We start from the raw sequence: 17145 nt of genomic DNA on the forward strand, positions 1-17145 counted from the left end.
GAGATTTACTATCTAAAGTGCTTCATTACTGGAAATTGTACTGAAATCGGAATACTTCACAGCACTTCCATTACTATAACTGACTGTGAAGATATGACAATAAAAGATTTCACTACCTAAAGTGCTTCATTACTGGAAATTGTACTGAAATCGGAATACTTCGCAGCACTTCCATTACTATAACTGACTGTGAAGATATGACAATAAGAGACTTCACCATCGAAATTGCTTCACTACTGGAAATTGTACTGAAATCGGAATACTTCGCAGCACTTCCATTACTATAAATAATGGTGTGGCTGAAGGTGGTATGATGTTCACTGCTTCTAAAGAGATGATAACTCTAGCAGAGATTATCAAAACTATATCTCCAACTCCCATTCCCACATTAAATTTTTTTTAGCAAAAATCCTGGGTAAGCTCATGTCTTCTAGTGTTATCAAGTTGTTTCAATTTATTTTACTCTAGGCTAGTGTTTTTTCCTACAAACCTATACAAAGGGAACAGAAATGATATTCATTGTATTTAACGAAACAATATTTCAACCGATAACTAGAACAGTCTAAAATTTAGACTCTAAATTCTTTGTTAGTGTTTTAGAACCTCTGTTTGAAAACATAAGTAACTATGCTTCAAATTACTTTTCTCTCGGCTATACTCATACTAGTAGCCTAGAAAATATATACATGATACATAAATATAGCTTTATTTTCAACAAACATTATTACAAGTTAAATGACGAATTTCTCGTTGAGTATACTAACAAATATGAAAAAAACATGAAAAAGAAACCTTAAAAACGGAACAAATCTAGCAGTTTTGAGATACCCACAGAACACAATAACTTTCTCCACGGGGTTCTGTGTTTCCCTTGATAATAACTTAAATTTCAAAAACGACTTAAAGATGTGTCTTTTTCAGCCCAAACACTCCGATTCCCGCATACATCAGCAAGTTGAGTTCTGTGGGCACTCAGCTTCAGCCGCAAGAGTTGCAGTTTTCTTCAACACGTTCCATGAATGAAATAAAGCAACTTTACTGTTAAAGCGCATAAATAAGTGTCACAATTAGAGTGTAGAAAAAAATTTAACAAAAAGGTATTCATATAACTATTTTGAGATGGCCTCAGAATGCGTTAATCTTCTACTCAGCTTATTTTTTTTCTTGATAGTAACTTGCTAATAATCAAATGAAAACACAAGAAATGACCTAAAAACATGCTTTGTGGCAGTTGAAAGAACAATGCGTAGGCGGGTTTTACTTTAAGGGGCATTCTGGTTCTGTGGGTTTTATGAGGAATATGGTTTGAAAAAATTTGGACTTTGAAAAATATTTCGCAATAGTATATTCATAACTCTTTAAGATGTTTCTGACAGTGTTTATACCAATATTCTCAACTTTAAAAAATTTTCCGAATTTTTGAAATGTTCACTGAGTTGATGTTAATTTTCAAATTTTTCCTTATTCATACAAAATTATTAAACTTCATTCCACGAGTCGCTTAAGTCCTCATGGTCAGAAAATATATATATATTTAGATATTTAATTGTAAAAAAAAAAACTGTAGAAGGTCTTCATAATGTTGTGGCTGAGGGGAAATAAAAATGCATTTACTGTCATTATTTTTCATTCCTCTTGGGGAGAAGGCTTATTTTAAGACCGATTTCAGTTGGGAAGGTTTGATATTTTCAAGGATTCTCCAAGATAACTTTCGATGACATCTTTTACAGTATATGCACTGAGACTCGTTTTAAAACGTCTTTTGTAGATTTTAAAAAATGTATCGAGTCAGAGCTGGTGTTTGAGTTTTATTCTACTCATATATAATTCTTAAAGTTCTTCCACTGAGTGAGATCATTTTACAATTCTACGAATTTTATGGTATAGTCTAGAATATATTTTTTCGCAGTCACTTCAACCCAGTTGAAGCGATTATAAAGTTATAAAAGTTTTAAGAACGCCTCCTGAAAAGAATATATTTTTCCAGCCGTCAATTTAATCGTCTAGTCCTAAGGATAAAAGCAAAGTATATAGGCTACAAGGGTTAATTTAATGTTAATGCAAGACAAGATTATCCATCAATACAGCATTCTGTTGCTTTCTACAAAGACGAGGAAATGTAAACAAAAAAAAGATCCTAGTTTCAAAACACTCTATTAAGCATCAAAATCATAATGCAAAATGTGACCTAAATTCAGATTCATCTTTAACATATATATAAACGATACTCTGCAAGCATAGATAAAACCAAAAGCATAGAATATTATAAGCAATAACCAAACTAATCCCTTTGGAAAATGTTTTGACGTGAAGCCTCTTATTTAGTTCGAGACATCGAATAGTACGCAATATTTATTCGAAAAAAAAGAAAATTGCTCGAAAGAAAGACACATTTGAATAAGTGCTTGAATATATGTATCTGAAAATTTTGTTTCGGCACTGTAATTTTATAAAAGAACCTTTTACATATTTATAAAACCTGTAGGCTGGAAAAAATAAATTCCAACCTTAGTCTGAAACAATAGGAAAAGAAACATTGGCCTAGACAAATATCAGTTCAAATACATACCAAATATCGGCCCAGAGACACTTTTTTATTCTTATCCAAATAAGGCTGACGAAGCAAAATTTTACTCCTCTGAGAACCAAGCTTCAATATCAGTATTAATAATAAGTCTTTATGGGCTTTAAAATCTAGAAGTCCGGAGAAATCTACAAGAATTCCCCTTCTAGGAAAGACTCCTGGTTCAGTCAATACAAATGTAGCTGCCTCAAGATTTGTTTTTTCGAAGAGTTTTCCAATGATAAAAAGTTCTTGGTTTTAGCTATGCCTTTGTAGATACCTTAATAGGCCTAAGGACTTTTATCATATTCTGATGTGTAGAAATGTCAAAAGTATCAGCAATAATAATGACGGAAGGGGATAAGTTGAAGTACAAGTGGCTTCAGTTATGTTTACACACGAATCAGAATGTACTTGGAAGTTTGCCAATGTTTGTGCCACTTTCATAACAAATAGATTTGAATCAGTTCGACACAGGAATCTCACCTTATCGTAGACACAGTTTAGGAAGCCCATTTTTGCACTGAAAAAGAAGGATAATCAACTTTTGACATTAAAATTCCATTAGAAATTAATTCGCAACATTTTTATTTTTATCTTAGATTTAAGTAAAGTGAACCTGGAAGATCAAAAAGGAAATTAAAAGTCAACGAATGTAGCCTAGCTTATGATCAAGAATTAATATGATTAAAACAATTGATTAAAGCGATGAAAAATTGAATAAGTGATTCAGTGGTAAAATATACCAAATGATAAAATGATAAATGATACAATGAACAATGTTAACAAAATGTGAAACTGAACAAAATGTAAACAAAATGAACAAAATGTGAAACTTGGATCAAAAGTTATTGCTATTCGGGTAGCTCGCATAGAGGTGAAGGGTGCCTAATGTGTAACTGTGTCTCGTAACCTGGGTATAATGAGAAAATTAAGCATTTTTTTCCTCCTTTTGTTATGCGTCTTCTTTATTTTTCCCTTGTCCATCCATATATATTGTATTGTAGTAGCCTTTGGCTTGGAGCATTTCCTTCTATTGTTCGGCCAGTGCTCTACAAAACAACGCGGTTCGGCTGTTAGATGGCCTACAACCCCAGGATTCGGTACGAAACGCGTATGAGCGCGTAAAGATACTGCCAGCTTCCGGATTACGGGAGTTGTATAATGTATACACTTCCATTCATTTTTAGGATTCAAAAGGGTATAAACCTCCCGTGATTTGATAGCTTAGCAAACCGGAGATCTTATGTCCATGATTATGATACTAGATCATCTGTAGAGATAAATATTCCGCTGGTTGTTTCGGCCCGATCGATGTTTTCTTTGCTTCATAGCGGGATCAGAAGTTGGAACCATCTTTATCAAAATATAAAAAATATAGGTGATATTTCTTCGTTTAAGATACTAACTAAAGGGAAGCTTTTTAGTAAGTATGAATTTTAGTTTTTTTTTAAGATATTGGTAGTTATATATGGCTCCTAGGGATGATGATTATGATTATGATAGTAAATTTAATGAAAATGTTAAGGTATAAGGTTTGTGGTGCTGTTTGGGGACTGTGATATACATAGATTTTTTTTTTATTTTTTTTTATTTTTTTGTTATGTTAGTGTATTTTTTCCACCCCCTTGGACAAGCTTTTACTTATTGGGGTGGCCGCTAAACTGTTGTTAAACTGTTTGTTTGTTTTGAATAAATCTCTCTCTCTCTAAATGGTATAGTCACATAGATCGTTTGATGCATGCACAATTCCCTATGGTTTTTAATAAACAACGAAGACCACACTGCTTTTCTATCATAGAAACAACAAAAGGTAAAATAATGGGAAACTAATCTAAAACAGTGAGATTTTTTATCCTTAAATGAATATTTCAGCTATATTCATGGGCTGTCTTTCGCAAAGAGCATAAAAATATAAAATAAGACTAAAATAAAATGCCTGACCATTAAAATTAAAACGGTAATAGAATCATTACTTGATGGAAATTCAGCAACAACTGAAGAAAAACAATTCGAAGCAAGGCAATTCATTCAGGTAAAAAAGAAATAAACAGCAAGTTTTTACTGCGATTCTCGCTTATTTGGATAGCTATTGTTTTCGTAGTATAATTTGTTACTACTACTACTACTAACAACTCACCGCAGCACCAAGCCGCCTATTTTTTTGCAGTAGAAAAGAAAGTAGAAAAAAATTAAAAGACAAATTCATAAACTACAAAAAAGAATAAAAATTACCTTAATAATGGCAATATTTAACATAATCCCAGCTCTTTATGTGCAAATTTAATTAAAAATTAATTAAAAAATAAAATTGGAACAGCAATAGATAATATCAATGAACCTGAATCAAGAATTCCTTTTAGTTTATAATGAAATGTATCGTATTTGTAATGTATTTTACAGTAATAAAATAAAATGAGAATGGTGATATCTTTCAATGATTTGACAAATCAAACTAAGCAACTATTTTTCTCGTATGAGACATGGAAATGGTAAAAACTAACCAAGTACACTTTTTAAACGCATTTCTGCATAAGCTGAAAATGGTTGGAGTGAGTTTCACTTATAGTACAGGAATAATAAGGTTTGGCCAGGAATAAATTGATAAAGTAATGCTTTCTTCACTATCCAGACCAGAAAAAATCGCTGAACAACATATTCAAAATCCCCATCTCCAACTCGTCACAAAATTTGTTTTTTTTTCGCCGTTTTTGTTTATTAATTTTTAATTTTTTTGAAAAAAAATGAAATATCACCAAACTGGTGTTTGATATGTCTTTCTGTATCAGATTTAAAAGCTGAAACGATATCTGATGTTAGTTTCTCTGAAATGTCAAAAAATAAATCAGAAATACTCTGTTTTTGAACAAAATGAACAAATTTTAACGTTTTAGGAAAAAAAAACAAGCGTTCGATAGAAGTTTCTAGATCAATTTTGAGTTGACGCATTAGGTTTTCTGAGATACTTCAAGATCTTTTTAATACCCATCCTCCCCACCCTTCCCAAAACCTTGCTCTTCGCAGGCATTTGAGATCAAAATCTATTCACCTTCATCACCATAAAAAACGACGTAAAAATTATTTGTAACAAAACGTAAGAAAATTGCAAATCCGATTGATCAAAGGAACAAAAATCACAGAGAAAATTAAATCACAGGCTCCCCCTCAGAAAATTCATTTTCTTGAAACTTCGCGTTGTTGCCCTCTACATACTCGACAACCTATGGTGCATTCCAGGCCATTTTTCTTGCAGGAGTATCTCTCACTGTCGCAACCATCAGCTCGGTGAGAACGCTTCACTGTCTTTAGAAGATGAGGAGGAGCAGCGGGGAGATCCGTCATTTTTGGCTCTAAAACTTGTTGCCTTGAGGATTATATCCCCAGCTTAGGGGGTCAACCGTGTTCCCTAGCCAAACCTGAAACTGGCTGTAGACTCGGAACAAATAAAGCTTCGCTGCCATAATAGTCAGAGGCAGCTCTTGTGGGTGTACGAATGAGGTGGCAGTATTGACTTTCCTCTGGAAAACTTGGTTCCTGGCAGTGTCAAGACTTGGCAGATCCTGGCAATTGTAGAGTATCAGCCAAGCTTTCTCTCCAGCCGCAGATATCTCATAATGAGATGCAGATTTTTTGGTAAACAGGGTACCGGTGTCTCTGAAACTCGAGCTGGATAACAATAGCTGAAGAGCTTTTCCTTTTCCGATGCCATAAATGTGTGATGTTGTGTTGCAACCCAGTATGGCGTGACAGAACGGCATCAGCTGGCAAACTTCTGATCCTAGCTTGTGTTTTATCTGACAAACATCCCATGCTGAGCATTCACTTCCAAATTTCACTTCCGGCGAGGAGTAAACTCGATTTGAACTCGTGTTTCCATGACAGATGAGGAGGACGAGAACATCCGTGTCAGCAGCAACCACAATGGTGTCGCTATGGAGTGCAGTTTCAGTAGCCTTCTTCACTACGTCTAGATCAGCATCTCTTTCAGAATGGTATACATCGCAACCACTGGCTACCAGAGCGTTTCCAAGAATCTACAGGAAACGCGATTTGTTCTCCTTGCATGAAAGAAACTCCTCTTTCTTATGCAAAGATTCATGTCTTCGGTAAATAATACTTCGCGGCCCACAGATCCAGCTCGACGCAAATGGGTTGCATCTTTGATTAACGGACCGCCGCCGTGTCCGTCGGAGACGACAACTGCACGGGGATACTTTTTTTGACGTATTGAATGTGCGAAGACGCGATAGCCTTGTATGTGGAAGCGACCTTCCATGGGATCCGATCGAGAAGGGTGCCCCCGTCTAAGATGAAACTGGTAATTCCCACCGGTCTTGGGGACTGAGCATCAAACCCACATGACTGATAGGCTGCTTTTGCTAGCTCGGGCTTGTTGACCTTTCACATGAATCCGTTTCTTTTGAAAAGAGCAGGAGGAATGGTATAGAGCTCAAACTTGAAATAATATTCCTTGAGACTAGACCTCTGGGCAACGACAATGAACCTCTGAAAAAGTAGCGCCGGGTCGATGTGCGCCACCTCAGAAGAGTCCAACTTTTTTCTGGTCATCAGAGTCACTTGGTCTTACTTTTTAAAGACGTGTTTCTTCAAGGTCTTTTCTGACATCTTGTCTAAGATTTTCTTCCCAGCAGATTTGGCTTCGTCAACATTCACTCCTGGAGATGAAGTTACTCCATTTGCAATGTTTCTCAGTTGTACATTGCCTTTGAATGGGGATGACGCTTCGAAGAAATCTACCAACTTCGCGGTATCTTCAAAGTCACGGGTTTGTCTGCTCAGACTCAAGTCACGATGCTGCTCGCTTGTAGAGTCACCAATGCTCGTCAGGTTCTGCATCAACAGATTGACCTCAAGACACGCCGACCTCGATAGAACCCAAATCGCTCTCTGTTCTTCAGTCATGCCACCACCACCAGTGAGTCCTCCCAATGTCTTTAGGCTTCGCATGTACTCTTGTTCAATAACTAAGTCTGCTGAGAGGCCGGCCCAGCGCCGATCTGACCTTCTAATCGTGTGTCCTTCCTCTTTGAACATCTGAAACATTTTTGAACATCTGAAGCATTTATATCAACAAACTAAAAACCTGAATAAGATTCTTTGTACGATCCGGAGCGGAGATAACTTTCTATTTGCATAAGACTGCAGCTCGGTTGCCACAAGATGGCCTTGAGAAACACGTGTAAATGTTATCACGCTAGCTTGAAAAGATCTGGATGTATACTGACAAAAGACAAACGAACGGACAAAAAAAAAACACAAAAAAAATATCATGGTTATTACTTAGTTTTTTTTGCCAAAAATAACGAAATTTTGCTATTTTTTTACTGAAAATGGATTTTTTTCATTTTACTTGACGTCTATAAGCAAAACTAAAGTCAGAAATGGTTTCAGCTCTCAATTCTGATACAGATATACATATCAACAACTCATTTCGTGACACTTCATATTGTCATGAAAAATAAAAATTAATGTAACAAAAATAGCGAAAAAAAGAAACAAATGTCGCAACGGGTTAGAGATGGGGATTTTGGATATGTTGTTCAGCGCTTTTTCATGGTGTGGATGGTGATGAAAGCATTACTTTATCAATTTGTTCCTGGTTCGGGCATTTTTTTTTCCGTATTATTACTGTACTGTTACGCCTGAGTCTGTTAATCATCTAGGAAAACTAAGCGCTTAATATGTTACAAGGATCCTATAGACATATAGCTGAGCACAGATGTATAACACAAGCGTGTGTTACATAAAAATATGGCACACAACAGAACACAACAAATGAAACAAAACAGAAGGTTTTTAGAATAAATTTGCAGCAAATGGCCGTAATTCATGGAGCTGAGGTACTAGCAAAGCAAATAACTATAAACTGTGGTCAGGGCAAAAAGAAGTTGTTTATTGCGTTCAAGTGTTACCAAATAATGATTTCTAATAATAAATGAGAGGAAATCCCTTATCTTTATCGTAAGATATTGCTTTTTCTCGACTGAAACCAAATTTAAACATTAGACTAAAACATAAATTCAACATTAATTAGTTAAAAAATTAATCACTTCAAACAATCAATTTAACATAGATTCAAGCACTGCTACAACTAACAACACACTGCAGCACAAAGTTGCCTGAGGCCAACGCAGCTACGTACACTGCTACTCCAACTCAATTAATTAAAAACTTCACTGTTCACCCCCTTCCATGAAATGCCAATTTAAGTCTCCTTAAGCATCATCACAAGTCCAAATTACATCTGAAGTTAATTCTTAAATTAAGTCTGGTGTTTATTTTAAGTCTGTACCAAAAACCTAAACTTATCCCTTTATGACAGAAGTGTGTTGAAATACGAACAGGGTGTAACAAAACTTCACCAGTACACTGGCAAATTTTAAGAAATAATATCAAATAAAGAACTTAAACCCTAAATTTGGGCAGGTTTGTTTTAATTTCTTGATTTAATAGATACAAAATATTTGGTACAGTAGCCATTCCTTGGAACAAAATGACCTTAATAAATGCTACAAGAAATTTGGGATTTTGCTAATTACGACAAACAATTTGATGAGGAGTATCTAACCTTTTCAGCTCGGTTTCTTAAGGATTTGGTTTTGTCCAGTTTTATAGAGAATGTTTTTTGTTGTTGTTGTATGATAGAAAATATAGAAAAATATAGAAAAATGTGTCCATGTGGAAAAAAATGTATCTTTTAGAAAACTGAAAAGGCTGAATGAGATTAGTACATTGAGTATTACACGTAGTAAATTCAGTTATGCATTATAATCATTAGTACGTCAGTACTATTATTAACAAGTCATTGTAACACAAGGTCATTTACTGCCAACACAGCTTAAGGCCATGTCAGTCTCTTAGCTATAGAAATTAGGAATTGATATAGCCGTTTCTTGATTTAACGGTGCAAATTATTCTATGTGCTACAGAAAAAACACGGTATTTTACTAATTTTAGAAGCCTATTACTTAAAAAGTGTTGTTGTTTTATAGATTGACTTCTAAAGAACAACGTGTTTCTTTTATTGCAGAAGTAAATTTTTCTTTTTGACAAAAGACAAAAAGAATCAAATTTGTTATTTAAAATTCATATTCGCCTAGATTTAGCAACTCTTTTTGTTAAAAATAATAATAAATGTATAATAAATAAATAATAATAATAATAATAATTACAACAATAATAAATAAAAATTAATTTTGTTAACTTTTTGTTATAAAACAAACACAAATCACCTTCCCCCGTCAAAATAGGTCTGATCCTAGAATTAAAAATTTTAGGAACACCCAGCACCTGATAAAAACTTTGATATAAGCCTATTTAAGACAAAATAGGCCAAAACTTAAAGTCAAGTCCCTAGGCTGATAAAATCTTGACCCTTAGCGAGTGCAGGTCACCGCTGAGCTGTGACAGTTAAAAAACACTTGTAAATGATTGGAACGACAATCCTCGAACCTCAATGCGTATATTTATCGACTTCACTGCCACAAGGCTAACACTGCAGTAGCACCAATCACTGATATTCTGCAAGGCAATATGGGCCCAAGGTTCGATTCTTGCTGCCGCAAGTTTTGACAACAGGCTTGCTACATGTCTCTGTAAAAAAGACCCTAGCAACTGCGACGTCGATTCGAGACCCTGTGTGCCATCAATGGCTCTGGAGAATATTTATCCTTTATCATTTTATTCTGCCACAATGTTGATTTTATTTCATCCTGTCATGGTGTAGAAGTAAAATTAAACGGACACATATTCAAATCCCTTGTCCTTTATAACATATCTCAGATCAAAGGGAGAGGAGTCAAAATTAGTACCTTTCTAATTCGAAATTTTAGACCCCTGTGCCCCCTTACTAAACTGTAGAAGGTTGTTTTAAGCTCAGTGAATTATTTCATGGAACAATTTTTGTTAACATTTTACTCATTCCGAAAAAAAATAAGATGAAATCTTATGATTTGGGACCTCAAGCTTGACAACACATATGCTAATGTTTATGTTGTTTATAGGGCAGTACAACCTTACGCTGTAAAAAAAAGAAAAAAAGTAGTTTCACAAGCATAAATCTTAGCGACTGTCTTTTCATAGACGAATACAAGAGAGGAGAGGGTGGGGGTACAAAGAGGACTCCAAGAGAAGATTAAATCTATATTATGGCTTAGCTTGAAAACCTCTGTATGTGGCTAAGTAAAACCGAAATGGATCCCTTTTAATCCGTTTATGTGTGTCGATACTTATTTGATCGATTGTAGTTGGCAAACTTAATATTGTAGTGGGCTGCACCGATGCTATTAGACCTATAAAGAGGAATTTGGCTTACCAGCACTGTCCAATTTCATGCTCTTCCGCTGTCAGCTCCATATGCTCTTGGTCTTCAGCAATGAAATCCTGAAAGCGATTAGCGCACTTTTGCCAGTAATTTGAAATAGCTCGATAGCATGACTGATGTAGGAGAAAATCTAAAATATTGAATGACGAAATCAAAAAAATGTTTTAATTAGACTAGTTTTCTGATATTAAAATCTAAAAAAGTCTCTTGGCTAACCAAAGAGTAGGTTGCATATTCAGCAAATTTTTGTTAAATAGTTGTTTGATTTGAGGGCATATGATTGTAGCTGGAGTCAAGAGGAATGAATAAACAGAATAAAAATATTAAAAAAAGATTAAGTATAACTTTTATTCAAAATAAACTAGATAACTAAAAGCAAATGAAATAAAACAAATTGTTTGTTTTTCTCACTCAAGAAGCCTCACTGGAAACTTTTAATTTTGAGCTTGGAAATTGTGTGTAATATTTCTTAGTGCTTAGCTTTGGTGTGATGATTTTTGCAGTTTTGTTGAATTTTCTAATTTTCCGAAAAACTCGGAGCGGTGTTTCATAAATGCGAGGTTGGGAAGAGTGCCAATAAGTTATCTCAGTACTCTTAGCTGAAAAACATGCCAACAAATTTTACTTACAAAATCCCCAAAACAGAGCCGAATTATGCCAAGAAGACTACAGTGCATGATTACCACCCGGTGACAAAAAATCACCAGAGTTTAGTGATTTTCTGGTTGATTTAATGATTTTCTTCAATAATCTAGTGATTTGTGTGCAAATGTAGGCAATATAGAAAATCACTGGAAGTAGAGATAAATTACTAGGGGTGGGCTGCAGAGTAATGAAAGGTAAGAAAAGGAAAGTGAAATGGTCTTTTCGGTAGGCAAGAAGCCTCTCTGGCTGATATACCCTGAGATTTCAAACAGCCTGATATACAAAGATAATACTTCAGAGATAAGACACGATCTTATTCGTTTAATGCACATCATGGACAGCGCTGCCTAAGTAAAGAGCGATGTGAGCATAATGTATTATTTATTATTATTATTTTTTTTTTGTTTAGACCAGGGCACTTCGTATCGAAAGAGTTGTCACAGAAACTTCAAAAGGGCTCATTCGACTGGAAATTGGAAGGTCTAGTTCCCTTTTTAACAGTCGAAAGTAAATGAAGGGCAACAACCACGCCCTCCACGCCCACTGTTTCCCCAAACACATCTAATATAAATTTTGAGATAGCCATTTTGTTCAACATAGTTGAAAAATCCGGAAATTATGTCTTTGAGGATGACACTCCACGCTTAGTCCTCAGGGCAAGGGTTGTAAGTTATACCCTGGGGTATATGAGGTTTTTATAGAAAGCGTTGTCGTAAAAACTTCAAAAAGGATCATTTGATTGGAAATTGAAATGGCTAGTGCCATTTTTAATAGTCGAAAGTGATTGGAGGGCGAGTAACCACCCTCTCACGCCCATCATTTGCCCAAACACATTTAATCAAAATTTAGAGATAGGCATTTTGTGTAACATTGTTGAAAGGTCCGCAAATTATGTCTTTGAGGAAGAGACTTTCCCCGACACCCTCAGGTAGTAACTGATGCCCTGGGGGCATATAAGGTTTTTATAGAATTTGCTGTCGCACAAGCTTCAAAAAGAGCTCATTCGATTGGAAATTGAAACGGCTAGTGCCGTTTTTAGTAGTAGAAAGTGATTGGGGGGCAACTAACCCCTTTCTCATGCCCACCATTTCCCAAAACACAACCAATAAAAATTTTGAGATAGCTATTTTGTTCAACGTAGTTGAAAGTTTTAAAAATTAGGTCTTTGAGGGTGACCCCCCCCCCCCAATACCTCTCATGGCAAGGATTGTAAGTTATTCCCTGGGGGCTTATAAGGTTTTTTATAGAAAGCGTTGTCGCAGAAACTTCAAAGAGGGCTCATTCAATTAGAAATTGAAAGGCTAGTGCCTTTTTTAATAGTAGAAAGTAATTGGAGGGCAACTATTACCCCTCACATGCCCATCATTTTCCCTAACACATCCAATCAAAACTTTGAGATAGCCTTTTCTTTCAAAGTAGTTGAAAGGTCCGAAAATTATGTCTTTGAAGATGACATTCCCACCAAAGGCTCATTGGATAGGTAATCAGAAGTTATACTACCTCTTTTGAGATTCAGAGTGGTAGGAGGTTGGATACCTCTCCCCCAAACACACGCCTAGTATTTTCCTGAAATGCCACTTACACAAAATTTTTAGATGGTCATTGGATGTCGTAGAAACTTTGAAAAAGTTTCAATTTCCAATTCGATTTGAAATTGAAGGGACTATTGCCAGTTTTAATAGTCATCAAAAGTGATTGAAGAGGAATTAAATCCCCCCCCCCCCTCACACGCCCACCATTTCCCCAAACACATCTAATCAAAATTTTTAGATAGATATTTTGTTCAACGTAGTTAAAAGATTCGGAAGTTATGTTTTTTAGGATAACACCCCCGTCGCCATGGGGACGAGGGTTGTAAGTTATGCCCTGGGGCCATATAAGGTTTTTTTTATAGAAAAGGTGGTCATATAAACTTCGGAGGGGCTCATTGGATTGATAATCACAAGTTCTAGTGAATAAAATCTGTTTGCTTTCTTTGATAGCTTGGATACACTTACGCTATCTTGATTTGGTTAAATTTTAAGAGCAGAAGTAGCCCCGAAAGTTTGAACATAGTACCCTCTAAAAACACAGTGCATTTTGATTTAGTCTTAGGGCAGCGTTTAGTTTTTAAACATAATGAGCAAATGGGAGGGTGGGTGTGGGAGGGGGATTATTTGCCCTCCAATCACTTTCAACAATTAAAAAGGGCATTAGCCCTTTCTATTTTCAATCGAATGAGCCCTTTTTGAAGTTTCTACGACAACTCCTTCGATACAAAGTGTCCTGGCTTAAAATACAACAAAAAAAAATAATACATTATACCCAGACCGATCTTTACTATAATTAAATAAAAAAAACAAGTTTTTTTAACTGAAAGTAAGGAACGACGTTAAAACTTAAAACGAACAGAAATTATTCCGTATATGAAGGGGGCTGTCCCCTCCTCAACGCCTCGCTCTTTACGCTAAAGTTTTTTTATTGTTTACAAAAATAGAGTTGTGAGAAAGTCAAACTTTAGCGTAAAGAGCGAGGCGTTGAGGAGGGGACAGCCCCCTTCATATACGGAATAATTTCTGTTCGTTTTAAGTTTTAACGTCGTTCCTTACTTTCAGTTAAAAAAACTTGTTTTTTTTATTTAATTTTTGAACGTTTTTGAATTAATGCAGGTTTTGATTTTGGCTCACCGTACATGAATAATTAAAACAAAATTTGCATATTATATTTGGTTAAATGGCTTTCTCGACACTTGTTTAATTTTATTTACGAACGTTTTTATTAGTAATAAATATACGTAACTTACGAATTAATTTAAGTAACGAACTTCTATATTCATAAATTTTTAACACGTATATTAGGGGGTTCGCCCCCTAGTCAATACACTGCTCTTTAAACTATAGTTCGAATTTTTTTTCCAGTTCTTTAAAAATGACCTCTTAATCACAATCAGTTGATCAGTTGAAAAACTTGTTTTTTTTTTTATTTAATTCCTGAATTTTTCTTTAATAAGGCTGGGAAATCCGGCGCCCCCTGCATAGCAATGTCCCTTCCCCCATGAAAACTTCCTGCATGGAAAGATCCTTCCATATAGCCCCCGACCCTCTCCTTCCCCCACCTACCAGAAAAAATCTCCTCTGAAAAAGTCTGTATACTTCCCAATAACCAATACTATATGTTAACATTGAGTAAAGTTCATAACTTTCAGCCCTTCCCCCGGAGACTGTGGGGGATTAAGTCATCCTAAAAGAAATATTTATTATATTTTCGACCATTTTAAACAAAATGACTCTCTAAAAATTTTGATCGGGTGACTTTGGAAAAAATGAGCGTGGGAGGGAGCCTAGTGGCCCTCCATTTTTTTTGGTCACTTAAAAAGGGCACTAGAACCTTTAATTTCCGTTCCAATGAGCCCTCCCACGATATTCTAGGACCACTGGGTCGATACGATCACCCCTGGGAAAAAAAACAAAAAAAACAAACAAACAACCAAACAAACAAACAAATAAACACGCATCCGTGATCTTTCTTCTGGCAAAAAATGCAAAAATCCACATTTTTGTAGATAGGAGCTTGAAACCTCTACATTAGGGTTCTCTGATACTCTGAATATGATGGTGTGATTTTCATTAAGGTTCTATAACTTTTAGAGGGTCTTTCCCCCTTTTTTTGAAAATCAGCCAAATTTTCTCAGGCGCGTAACTTTTGATGGGTATCTCTAAACTTGATGAAAGTTATATATTTGAAATCAGCATTGAAATTTGATTCTTTTGATATACCTATTGGTATCAAAAACCCGTTTTCTAGAGTTTCGGTTACCATTGAGCCGGGTCGCTCCTTACTTACAGTTCGTTACCACGAACTGTTTGATTAAATAAAAAACTAGTTTTTCAAACTGAAAGTAAGGAGCGACATTAAAACTTAAAACGAACAGAAATTATTCCGTATATGAAAGGGGTTGTCCCCTCCTCAACGCCTCGCTCTTTACGCTAAAGTTTTTTATTGTTTTAAAAAATAAAGTTCTGAGACAGAGTCAAACTTTAGCGTAAAGAGCAAGGCGTTGAGGAAGGGACAGCCCCTTTCATATACGGAATAATTTCTGTTCGTTTTAAGTTTAAATGTCGCTCCTTACTTTCAGTTTAAAAAACTTGTTTTTTTATTTAATTTCTGATCGTTTTTTAGTTAATGCAGCTTTTATTTTGGCTCACCGTCATTGAATAAGTAAACTAAATTTGCATAAAAATTTTACTTTTCTTTTGCTAAATGGCTGTCTCTAAATTTGGTTCTGACGTAATTTACAAATTAACTTACATAACGAACTTCTATATTTGTATATTTTTCTTCTGGCAAAAAATTAAAAGTTGCAGATTTTCGCAGATATGAGCTTGAAACCTATGTAATAGGGCTTTTTGATACGCTGAATCTGACGGTGTGATTTTCATTGAAATTCTTTCACTTGTAGGGGATCATTATTATTATTAATATCTCAGTTTTTTTTTTCATAAATTGCTTGGTGACGCCGTGATGCCAAGTGGGATGATCCTCCCAGCGAGGACAACTGCGAAGAGCGAAAAACACACTCGAGGGTGTCAACGGTCCCGGCTAGAAGCAGAGAGGATTGGCTTGCCGTTGCTTCAAAAGCTAGCCAAGAAACTTTTCCTCTTTATGATTTATGACTAGGCAATCAATGAGAACACGAAATAGGGCTACCGCGTCCAGGGAAATCAACGGACAAGCTACCCCGTCCGGTGAAACCGACGGACAAGCTACCGCGTTCGGGGCAACCGATGTATTGACAGCCAAAAGCGTTGGAAAAGAATGAAGGCAACGTTTGACAAGTCCGTTACAAACGGACGCTAGAACGGTTTTATCTACAAAAATCACAACCAGAATCGGCACGTTAAATTTTCGGACACCTTCGAAACCAGGAAAGAAAGACATGCTCCTCCGTGAAGCAAACCGCTACAATTGGGACATCATCGGCCTCTCAAATTTTCTACCTCTGGTGGTTTCTGTAGAAAACTACGGTGCAGATAATTAGCCATTGAACGTAGAATACACACGCGGGATGATGGCTTTTGAAGCAAAATCCCTCAGGAAGCTTGCTGGCACCACCTACCTTGATCAAATATCAAATAGACGGCACTTGTCTTCGCTTAAATATTCCCAGACCATCATGCAGACCATCCAGCTTCAACAGCTTCGATGGTTAGGCCACGTTCAGCGGATGTCCCCAGCCCAACTTCCAAAAATTGCGTTTGAAGGAAGGATTGATGCCTCCCGCCCAAAAGGACGACCTCCGAAGCGCTGGAGGGAAAACTTTCCCAGCCATCCCCTGTCGGTACTCCTTCGGACTGCAGCGAACAGGGAATCGTATAAGAAGCTTTGCCATAGTTCAGTCAGAGGAGAAGCCCCGAGTCGGCCAATCCGGCCGGATGGGAGTTAAGTAAGTAAGAGAATTAGAGGATTGCAGCCGTCCTTCATCAGGCTTTTTGGGCCTTCCCCGGGCGGTTGCTTGTATATAGTTTATTTTGTAATTAGTAGTAAATAAAGCAAGTCAAGTCAAGTCAAATCTTTAAAAAATCAGGTAAATTTTCTCAGGCTTGTAGCCTTTGAT

At 36.0% G+C, this 17145-nt stretch overlaps 1 protein-coding gene across 2 annotated transcripts in view; it reads right to left on the bottom strand.

The window, feature by feature from the left end:
- Positions 1 to 698: 698 nt before the first annotated feature.
- Positions 699 to 17145, bottom strand: part of LOC148944807 (uncharacterized) — a 288793-nt gene continuing 272346 nt past the window's right edge. For both annotated transcript variants that reach the window (XM_089100223.1, XM_089100224.1), the window contains exons 5-6: positions 10899 to 11037; positions 699 to 3086 (exon numbers count right to left, since the gene is read on the bottom strand). In XM_089100223.1, coding sequence (XP_088956349.1) covers positions 2867 to 3086; positions 10899 to 11037 — 359 coding nt within the window. In that variant the 3' untranslated portion in view covers positions 699 to 2866. The remainder of the gene's footprint in view (positions 3087 to 10898; positions 11038 to 17145) is intronic.

Source organism: Artemia sp. Qi Xiang Cuo, chromosome 14 (assembly GCF_049724085.1).
Source record: "Artemia sp. Qi Xiang Cuo chromosome 14, ASM4972408v1, whole genome shotgun sequence".
In the NCBI taxonomy this organism is placed as follows: Eukaryota; Metazoa; Arthropoda; class Branchiopoda; order Anostraca; family Artemiidae; genus Artemia; species Artemia sp. Qi Xiang Cuo.